Raw genomic sequence first — 10,720 nt, 5'->3', positions numbered from 1 at the left:
GATTTTAACCCAAAAATAGTGATTTTCAAACTTGAAATCGGATTTTTGAATTTGACGTCTTCTGAATAACCAGAGTCGCCAGAATTCTTAGGCGGGAGAATTTGAACGTTTTTCAGCAATCTAGAGCGATCTGAATCGGTCTGAAAATCTGAAAATCTGAAAAATTCACTATTTTCGCCACTTTTCATATAGAACGACGATTTTTAACATAAAATCGCGGAATATCGTAAAAATTGCAGTTTTTCGCACAGAAAACAACCAAAAACGCACCTTTTTGGTTAAAAATTCCAGGCCATCCGGACATTAGGGACACACAGAAAGACATTCTTTAAGCTCTCCCGCCTAAATAGTGTCTGTCTGTGTGTCCACACTGTCCGGATATCCTGAATTTGATATGATTGGAAAGCTGATGACGTGGGGATTCTGAATCCGTTTGAAGATTCCGAAAAATGTGAAAATTGATCGATTTTTAGTCTGAAAATTGCCATTTTCAGCCAAAAATCTGTGTGAAAATCCGATTTTCGCCACTTTTCATTCATTTTCTTCTAATTCCAGGAGTGACGGAACACTTCTCCGTTCCAATGGATGACGTCGACATGATAATGGCGTCCCTAGAGAACGGAATCGCCTCAACAGGCGGTTTCTGTGTCGGTCGTTCATTCGTCGTCGGTCATCAACGTCTCTCGGGTCTCGGCTACTGTTTCTCCGCCTCCTTGCCCCCACTTCTCGCCACCGCCGCTTCTGAAGCCATCGCCATCATTGACGAACAACCGGAACGTGTGCAACGTGTCACTCAAATATCGATTGATGGACAACGAAAACTGGAAACGGCGCTGAAAAACACGAAATTTATGGTTCAGGCGTGTCCGGAGAGCCCGATGAAACATTTGTATTACGAGGAGACAGATGAGACAGTGGCGGATCGAAAATTGAATGAATTGGTGGAGAAAGTGTTTGAGGAGAACCGTTTGTTGGTCACCAGAGCAAGATATTTGGATAAAGAGGAGATTTTCAAGTGTCGGCCGAGGTATCGAGGCGTTTTTAGCACCAAAATTGGGTCGGAAACCGATTTTTTTTCGTTTTTAAACCGAAAAAATTGGTTTCCGAGCCGATTTTGAACGATTGTTATGTTAGAAATAGATTTTAGGTGTTTTTAGCTCAAAAATCTGTTCGGAAACCGATTTTTCCCATTCAAAACCAAAAAAATCGCTGAAATCCGCAACAATCCCACCGATGCACCATGTGGATAGTGTGCGGAGCCTGATTTCAGAATTTTTGTTAAGTACTAATTTTTGGCGTTTTTAACGTTAAAATCCGCTTAAAATGCTATTTTTGTATATAAAAGTCACTATAAATCACTTAAAACCGGCAAAAGCACGCCGATGCACCATAAATCTAGTCTAAAAGTGAGATTTTGAAAGATTTTATGTTGAAAATGAATTTTTTTGACGTTTTTAGCACCAAAATCGGCTCGAAAACCGATTTTTCATTTTTAAAACCGAAAAAAAATCGCTGAAATACGCATAAACCCTCGCAGATGCACCATATAACAAGTGGGCGTGGCCTAAAAACTGATTTTTGGTCGTTTTTGGACAAATTGAGAGATTTTCAAGTGTCGGCCGAGGTGAGAGGACTTAGAAATGGATTTTTTGGCGGTTTTAGATTAAAAATTGCATTTTAAGCAGATTTTAATGTTAAAAACGTCAAAAACTCAGTTTTAGGCTCCGCCCACCGAGGTAATCGGGGTATAAAGCGGGTAAACGTGGTCTGAAACGGCCAAAAAGTGTGCAAAACGGCCAAAAATGGTATAAAATACGCCTGGGACGTTAGAAAAACCAAAGATTTTGGAAAATTTGGGTTTTGGACAGTTCTGAAGCGATTTTCAGCGATTTAAAGCGAAATTTAGCGCTTTTTTTTTCAAAATTTTTAGTGTATTTGAGTCAATTTTCAGCCAAATTAGACCTAATTTTGGCATTTTCATGTAATATGGTGCATCGTATCTGACTTTTGCTTCAATTTGGCGGTTTTCATTGTATTTATGAGCAATTTTCGTCGATTTCAAGTGATTTTTGAAAACGGCAACAGGAAATGCTCGAAAATTGATCAAAAGTTCACTGAAAACCGCTGAAACTCGCTGAAAATCGCTTCAGAATTGTCCAAAACGGAAATAGTGTCTGTCTGGTCACCAGAGCAAGATATTTGGATAAAGAGGAGATTTTCAAGTGTCGACCGAGGTAACATGGGCGTTTTTAGCACCAAAATTGGGTCGGAAACCGATTTTTCCCATTCAAAATCGAAAAAATCCCGCCGATGCACCATATAGCTAGTGGGCGTGGCTTAAAACTGATTTTTTGATGATTAAAGTCCGCTCAAAATGCTATTTTCGGCTGTGCAAATCACTAAAAACGGCCAATAGTCTCCAAAAACTCACCGATGCACCAAATTGGGCGTGGCTTAAATTTCCGAAGCTTTATGGGGGAAAACATACCACTAGTACCCGTTGATTATGCTAATTAAAGTGCTATGGTTTTTCCCCATAAAGCTTCGGAAATCTGCCGAAAATTGGTGGCGAAATGCCCCGGAGCCCTGAATTATGGTGGGCGGAGCCTGAAAACCTTTTTTAACACCTTAAAAACTTTTTCCGCTCAAAAAAAGGTCCGCTCAAAAAAATCGAATTTAGAATGCAAAAACGCCAAAAACTAAAATCCGTATATTAGCGGCCCACGTCTTCTTACAACTGCGTAACTAGTTTTAATTAAAAATTTGCCAATTTCCGAGAGAAAATTATGCAAAAATAGATGAAAAATGGTGAAAATCTGTTTCGCGCCAGAAGAAAACTCTGCGTCTCTCGCCGATACTCTCTCGTTTGCGGCGGAGCGCAGTTGTAACGAAAATGCTCCGCTAATAGGTCTAAAAGTGGGTTTTGAAAGATTTTTAGGTCAAAAATGGATTTTTGGCGTTTTTCGAACTAAAATCAATTCGGAAACCATTTTTCCGACATAAAAATCGATAAAATCCGTCGAAAAACTTCTGAAAACTAGACTAAAATACGGCTAAATTCGCGCCGATGCACCATATAGTGGGCAGAGCCTAAAGAGGGTTTTTTGACGTTTTAAAGATAAGAATCCGCTCAAAAAACCGAATTTTGAATGTTAACATCACTAAAAACGGCCAAAAACTCGTCGATGCACCATGTCGATGTTCTTTGTATTTTCAGCATCCGCGTCATGTTTCAATACGATTTGACTGAGGAGGAGATCAATCGTGCTGTGGAAGCGATTGGAGCAGCTGCTCGTCAACTTTAAATTTCTGAAATTCCAGAATTTTTGGATTTTGACGTCTTCTGATTCTCCAGAATTCAGAATTTTTGAATTTTTTCTTTTTTTTTGTTGAATATTTCATTTCATTTCATTCATTCATTATGATAATTACTATGACAATCAATTATAGCCAATTATAGCCAATTTTATAGACACCCAAAGAGAATATACTGTACTTGTTACCCGTTTTATTGATTGATTATGAAAAATTTGCTTTTTTTTTCTGAAAAATTTGAAAAACTTGAAGTTTTTGGTTACAGAATCCCTTGATTTTATATATTTTTCAGAATTTTCAGATTCCGGAAGATTCCTTTTTTTTGGAAAAATTGATATGATTGGAAAGCTGAAGACGTGAGGATTCTGAATCCGTTTTCAGATTTTGAAAAATGTGAAAATTTACCGATTTTTAGCGATTTTAAGTCTGAAAATTGCTATTTTCAGCCAAAAAATCGCTATAACTCCGCCCATTTTCACATTTTTCGAAATCTGAGAACAGATTCAGAATCCTCACGTCTTCAGCTTTCCAATCATATCAAAAATTCCAAAATCCATCCGAAATTCCAGATGTCCCTTCCCCTCTCAACTGGAACATACTCAATCAACGGTCGGAAATACCGTAAGACTGCGTATCAGAAAGTGGGCGGAGCCTCCGCGACGGAGATTACTGTAGATCAATTCGAAGACACTCCAGATGTCTATGAGGACGAACCGTCGATTGGATGCATCGCGCCGCCACGTTAGTCTGAAAATCTGAAAATTTTCAGACAAAAAATTTTTTTTTCGAAAACATGTTTTCTCTAAAAAAGTCATATATATACATTTTCAACTACGCTGAATCTGAAAATCACGTTTATTTTTATTGAAAACCTCTAAAAATCCCGAAAATCCCAAATTCCGTCGTGTACTCCTCGTGGACAAGTGAAAAAAAATTTCAAAATTTTTTTTTCAGCCGGTCTCCCCGCTCTAAAACAGAAAATCGGCAAAGCGACGGCAAAATCTGAAACTACAGTATCCATGGATCCACAACCGACAGAAGACGAGAGGATTACTGTAGTTGGAGGCAAGAAATGGATGGCGACGTGGGTTTTTTGGAATTTTTATGAGTTTTTAGCTAAAAAATGCGATTTTTGGTGAAAAATCACATTTTCAGCACGAAAATTTGCTTTAAAATCGTTTTTTCTACGTAAAAATCATTAAAAACCACTAAAATCTCATTAAAACTGGTCGATGCACCATATGACCAGTGGGCGTGGCCTGAAAATGTAATTTTGGAGTTTTTAGGCTGAAAATACGATTTTTGTCGGTTTCAGCATAGAATTTTGCTTTAAAACCGTTTTTTTTTTACGTAAAAACCATTAAAATCCGTAAAATTCCGCGAAAATCCCGCCGTGCACCATTTGGTCAGTGGGCGTGGCCTAAAATCGGTATTTCTGAAATTTCCGCGTTTTCAGTCTGAAAATGTGCTCGAAACGCCTTTTTATGCGAAGAACCTTCAAAAACTGCCAAAGATCCTCAAAATACGGCTAAAACCCTGCCGATGCACCATGTGGTTAGTGGGCGTGGCCTAAAAACGGAATTTCTCAAATTTTTGCCGTTTTCAGCCTGAAAATGTGCTCAAAAACCCGTTTTTCAGACCGAAAAAATTGAAAAATTGCCAAAAATCACTGAAATGCGGCTAAAACGCCGCCGATGCACCATGTGGTTAGTGGGCGTGGCTTAAAATCGTGATTTTTGAAATTTTCGCGTTTTCAGTCTGAAAATGTGCTCGAAACGCCTTTTTATGCGGAGAAACCACAAAAATTGCCAAAAAACCACCAAAATACGACTAAAACTCCGCCGATGCACCATATGGTTAGTGGGCGTGGCCTGAAAACGGAATTTTTGAAATTTTTGCGTTTTCAGCTTGAAAATGTGCGCTACAAATCCGTTTTTTAGGCCAAAAAACTTGAAAAATTGCCAGAATTCACTGAAAGTGGGCGGAGCCTAATTTTAGAATTAAAAAAAAAAATTTTTGACGTTTTGAAGCTAAAACCCCACCACCGATGCACCATATCTCGCAAAAATGGGCGTGGCTTAGCTAGTGGGCGGAGCCTAATTAGCCTAATTAGATTAATTACTCTTCAGAATCCAAGTCCCTGCATGCTTCATAGGAAAATTGATTGGAATGAATCGACGCGCACTGAATTCATTGGAAAATGATACGCAGTGTCGAGTGAAGACGCCGCGAAGGGAGCAGAAGGATAAACCGTGTGGTAAGTGTATGGCTGAAAATGGCTGAAAATATGGCTGAAAATTACTGAAAAACGCCGGAAACTATCTGAAAATCGCTGAAAATCGCCAAAAAACATCTGAAATTCACCATGTTACATGAAAATGCATAAATTAGGTCTAGTTTGGCTGAAAATTTACTCAAAACACTAAAAATATCGAAAAAAGCGCTAAATTTTGCTTAAAATTGTTGAAAATCGAATTTGAATTGTCCAAAATCCAAGAAATTTCCTTTTTCTTGAATTTCAGAAAAAATTTCAGAAATCACGTCGATCATCAGTCTGGAATGTGTTCAACGCTGTCTCGATCGCATCGAGATTTTTGTGGATGACGCGAGGAAATCTGTAATTAATTAATTAGTAATTAATTAATCAAATAATTAATTCCAGTCCCGCCCCACCCACTTCGTCGCCTTCCCCTGCGATCACCCTGAGATTCAGGAGAATTTCGAAGTGTTCAAGAAGTTGGTGATGGATAGTAACGAGTTTCATGTAAGCAAGATTCAGAATTCCGATTTTTGAGAATTTCTAGAATCTGGAGACTCAGAATGGTAGAATTCCGGAGATTCTGATAGTTCAGAAGACGCCAAATTCAAAAAATTGAAATTCACGACTATAAAATTATTTTGACGAAATTCAAAGTTCTGAAAACGGCTTCAGAATCCTCACGTCTTCCGCTTCCCATTCATATTAAATTCCAAGACATCCCGACAGTCTGGACACACAGACAGACACTCCCTAAGCTCTCTTGCCTAAATGATGTCTGTCTGTGTGTCCCGAATGTCCGGATATCCTGGAAGTTTACACGAATGGGAAGCTGAAGACGAGAGGATTCAGAATCCGTTTTCAGATTTTGAAAAATGTAAAAATTGACCGATTTACAGCGATTTTCACCCAAAACTAGTGATTTTCAGACTTAAAATCGGATTTTTTGAATTTGACGTCTTCTGAATAACCAGAATCTCCAGAATTCTATCATTCCGAGTCTCAGGATTCTCAAAATTCAGAATTGCGGGAATTCAGCGTCTTCTGAATCTACAGAATCCAAAACGCGGTATCAGATTTTGAAAAACGTGAAAATTGTTCGATTTATAACGACTTTCACTCAAAAATAGCGATTTTCAGACTTAAAACCGCTGTAAATCAATCAATTCCCATATTTTTCAAAATCTGAAAATGGCTTTAGAATCCTCACGTCTTCAGCTTTCCAATGATATCAAATTCGAGGACATCCAGACATTCTGGACACACAGACAGACACTCCAAAGCTCTCTTGCCTAAATAGTGTCTGTCTGTGTGTCCACAACGTCCGGATGTCCTGAATTTGATATGATTGGAAAGCTGAAGACGTGAGGATTCTGAATCCGTTTGAAGATTTTTAAAATTTTGAATTCCAGGAGTCCACTCGTAACCCGCAACTATTCACCAAGACGTCTCGCCTCCATTTGACAATTTCAGTCGTCCGACTGTTCGATGAATCGGATATGAAGAAGATGGAGGAGGCATTCAGAGTGATTCACGACGAGATTAAGTATGCGAATTTTGGATTTTTAAATCTGAATCCGGATTCTGAATCCTTACGTCCTCAGGATTCTGAATCCGGTTTCAGATTTTGAAAATAGTGGAAATTGACCGATTTACAGCAATTTTAAGTTTGAAAATTGCTATTTTCAGACTTAAAATCGCTGTAAATCGGCCAATTTTCACATTTTTCAAAATCCTAAAGCGGATTCAGAATCCTCACGTCTTCAGCTTTCCAATCATATCGAATTCCAGGACATCCTGACATTTTGGACACACAGACAGACACTATTTAGGCAAGAGAGCTTAGGGAGTGTCTGTCTGTGTGTCCCGAATGTCCGGATGTCCTGGAATTTGATATGATTGGGAAGCTGAAGACGTGAGGATTCTGAATCCGTTATCGGATTTTGAGAAATGTGAGAAGTCATCGATTTTCAGCGATTTTAAGTCTGAAAATCGCTATTTTTGGGTGAAAATTGCTGTGAATCGATTAGATATTCGCGTTTCGGATTCTGTAGATTCAGAAGACGTTGAGTTCCCGAAATTCTGAATTTCAATTTTTCCAGAATCCGGAGACTCTGAATGGTAGAATTCTGGGGATTCTGGTAGCTTAGAAGACGTCAAATTCAAAAAATCCGATTTTTACCTAAAAATCACTATTTTCAGACTTAAAATCGATGTGAATCGATCAATTTTTACATTTTTCAAAATCTGAAGCCGAATTCAGAATCCTCACGTCTTCAGCTTTCCGTTTATATCAAATTCCAAGACATCCGGACATTCTGGACACACAGATAGACACTATTTAGGCGAGAGAACTTAAGAGTGTCTGTCTGTGTGTCCGGATTTCCGGATGTCTTGGAATTTGATATGAATGGAAAGCTGAAGACGTGAGGATTCTGAATTCGGTTTCAGATTTTGAAAATAATGAAGATTGATCGATGTACATCAATTTTAAGCATACTTGTCACGGGCCGGGCCGGGCCGGGCCGGGCCGATTTCCAAATTTTCACCGGCCCGGCCCGGGTCGGCCCGGTCGGCCCGGGTGAAGCGACTTTTTTCAAAAAACATGTTTTTTTCAGCAGTAATTTTAGAAAAAGTGGTGTTTGGGGCATTTTCTGCAAAAATTCGACTGAATTGACGATTTTTATTATTTTTTCTACAGTGAATTTAGTGATAAAAAAGCACTTGAAAATTATTTTTGGGGTGCAAAAATTAAAAAAAATTTTCCACCCGGGCCGACCGGGCCGGGCCGGGCCGGCAAAATTTTTCCTCGGCCCGGCCCGCGGGCCGGGCCACCCAAATGACAAGTATGATTTTAAGTCTGAAAATCGCTATTTTTTGGGTAAAACATCTGAATTCAGATTCAGAATCCCCCACGTCTTCTAGAAATTTCTGATTTCCAGACCCCTTCTCGACTCCGCCCCCCTCATCGCAGACATCCAAGGAATCGATATGATGAACGACGATCCGTCGCAAGTTTCTGTGATCTACGCGAAAATAAAAGGAGAAAAAGTGCAAAAAATCGCGAATTTCGTCTCCAGACGACTCGTTGAACTTCTCGGTGGAAATTCTGGAAATTCAGAAGACGTCGTCACGGATTCAGAAGACGTCAAACTTCACATGACACTTATGAATTCGAGATATGTCTCACAACAAGACAAAAAGAATTCAAAAAATTCGTTTAATGCGAAGAAAATGTTGGAGGATTTGAAGGAAATGCACTTTGGAACCATTCAGATTAACGAGGTAATTAACTAGGCCACCGGTTGGGAAACTCGGCCACCAGTTGAAAAATTCAGAAAATTTGAAGAAAATCGGTGAAATTTTGACAAAAATCCGTTAAAAACCGAAAAAATTGACGTGGCCGAGTTTTTGCGTTTTCAAGGCCACCGGTTGGAAAACTAGGCCACCAATTGAAAATCAAAAAAAATTGGTTAAAAACGGAAAAAATGGGTAAAATTTTGGAAATTTTGGAAAAAAAAACCGAAAAAATTTAATGGCTGAGTTTTTTCGTTTTCTAGGCCACCGCCTGGAAAACTAGGCCGGCAGTTGAAAAATTCAGAAAATTTGAAGAAAATCGATTGAAAATGAGCCAGATTTCGAAAAAATCCGTTAAGAACCGAAAAAAATGACGTGGCCGAGTTTTTGCGATTTCTAGGCCACCAGTTGAAAATCAAAAAAAAAGTTAAAAATGAAAAAAAATGATGGCCGAGTTTTTTGGTTTTCTAGGCCACGACTTGAAAAAGTTAGGTCACCATGAATTTTTTTTTGAAAATTGGTTAAAAATTGCTGAATTTGCAAAAATCCGACAAAAACAAAAAAAATTGGGGTGGCCGAGTTTTTTTATAGTTTTCTAGGCCACCAGGAAAATCAAAAAAAGGTTGAAAATGGGTAAAATTTAGCAAATTTTCTAAAAAAAACCGAAAAAAAATTGATGGCCGAGTCTTCGGATTTTCTAGGCCAGCGGTTGGAAAACTAGGCCACCAGTTGAAAAATTCAGAAAATTTGAAGAAAATCGGTGAAATTTTGACAAAAATCCGTTAAAAACCGAAAAAATTGACGTGGCCGAGTTTTCGCATTTTCTAGGCCACCGGTTGGGAAACTAGGCCACCAGGAAATTCTACTATCTCGTCGTTTCAGATGTGTCTGTGTCCACTCAACTCCTCGACAACTTCTTCCGACGGGAAATTCTACGATAAACTGGCGACGATTCAATTGGCATAATTAATTAATTGAGATTTAATTGTTATAATTAAATTTTGAATTTTGGTGAAAAATGATGAAGCATCTCTGTAGTTTGATGTGCAGGTTGTTAGGATAAGGTACAGTAACCCGATCCTGGATCCAAGATCCGTAGGATAAGATCTCTCCGATCTAGGCACCAAGATCCGTAGGATCAAGTACAGTAACCCCGATCCAGGATCCGTAGGATCAAGTACAGTAACCCTATGCAGGATCCGTAGGATCAAGTACAGTAACCCTATGCAGGATCCAAGTTTCGTAGGATCAAGTACAGTAACCCGATCCAGGATCCAAGTTTCGTAGGATCAAGTACAGTAACCCGATCCAGGATCCAAGATCCATAGGATCAAGTACAGTAACCCGATCCAAGATCCCTAGGATCAAGTACAGTTACCCGATCCAGGATCCAAGATCCCTAGGATCAAGTACAGTAATCCCGTCCTGGATCGCAGATCCCCAGGATCAAGTACAGTAACTCTGATCCAGGATCCAAGATCCCTAGGATCAGGTACAGTAACCCGATCCAGGACCCAAGATCCGTGGGATCAAGTACAGTAACCCGATCCAGGATCCAAGATCTGTTGGGTCAAGTACAGTAACTCTGATCCAGGGTCCAAGATCCGTAGGATCAAGTACAGTAACCCGATCTAGGATCCAACATTCGTTGGATCAAGTACAGTAACCCGATCCAGGATCCAAGATTCGTAGGATCAAGTACAGTAACCCGATCCAGGATCCAAGATCTGTTGGATCAAGTACAGTAACCCGATCCAGGATCCAAGATCTGTTGGATCACGTCATGCCGGATCCTAGCGACGTTGATCCTATAGTCCGGATCATAAAACTACAGTAACTCAATCCAGGATC

The 10,720-nt window shown here is 39.3% G+C and overlaps 2 protein-coding genes across 2 annotated transcripts; both read left to right on the top strand.

The window, feature by feature from the left end:
• Window positions 1–581: 581 nt before the first annotated feature.
• On the top strand, window positions 582–3,305 carry GCK72_007842 (uncharacterized protein; the record flags this gene model as incomplete). The annotated part of the gene is made up of 3 exons (XM_053726485.1): window positions 582–1,027; window positions 2,151–2,234; window positions 3,218–3,305. The coding sequence occupies 3 exons, from the start codon at window positions 582–584 to the stop codon at window positions 3,303–3,305; spliced, it is 618 nt and encodes a 205-aa protein (XP_053590679.1).
• Window positions 3,306–3,884: 579 nt separating this feature from the next.
• GCK72_007841 (uncharacterized protein) lies at window positions 3,885–10,706 on the top strand (the record flags this gene model as incomplete). Its single annotated transcript, XM_053726484.1, has 10 exons — window positions 3,885–4,056; window positions 4,270–4,399; window positions 5,445–5,572; window positions 5,850–5,932; window positions 5,978–6,079; window positions 6,985–7,118; window positions 8,515–8,857; window positions 10,232–10,361; window positions 10,422–10,490; window positions 10,546–10,706. 10 exons carry the CDS (start codon window positions 3,885–3,887, stop codon window positions 10,704–10,706), a joined length of 1,452 nt encoding a protein of 483 aa, XP_053590678.1.
• Between the last annotated feature and the right edge of the window lie 14 nt (window positions 10,707–10,720).

This window comes from Caenorhabditis remanei, chromosome II, assembly GCF_010183535.1.
Source record: "Caenorhabditis remanei strain PX506 chromosome II, whole genome shotgun sequence".
NCBI classification, from domain to species: Eukaryota; Metazoa; Nematoda; class Chromadorea; order Rhabditida; family Rhabditidae; genus Caenorhabditis; species Caenorhabditis remanei.
Note: the sequence above shows the minus strand (reverse complement) of the source record. Positions and strands in the feature narration are given on the sequence as shown.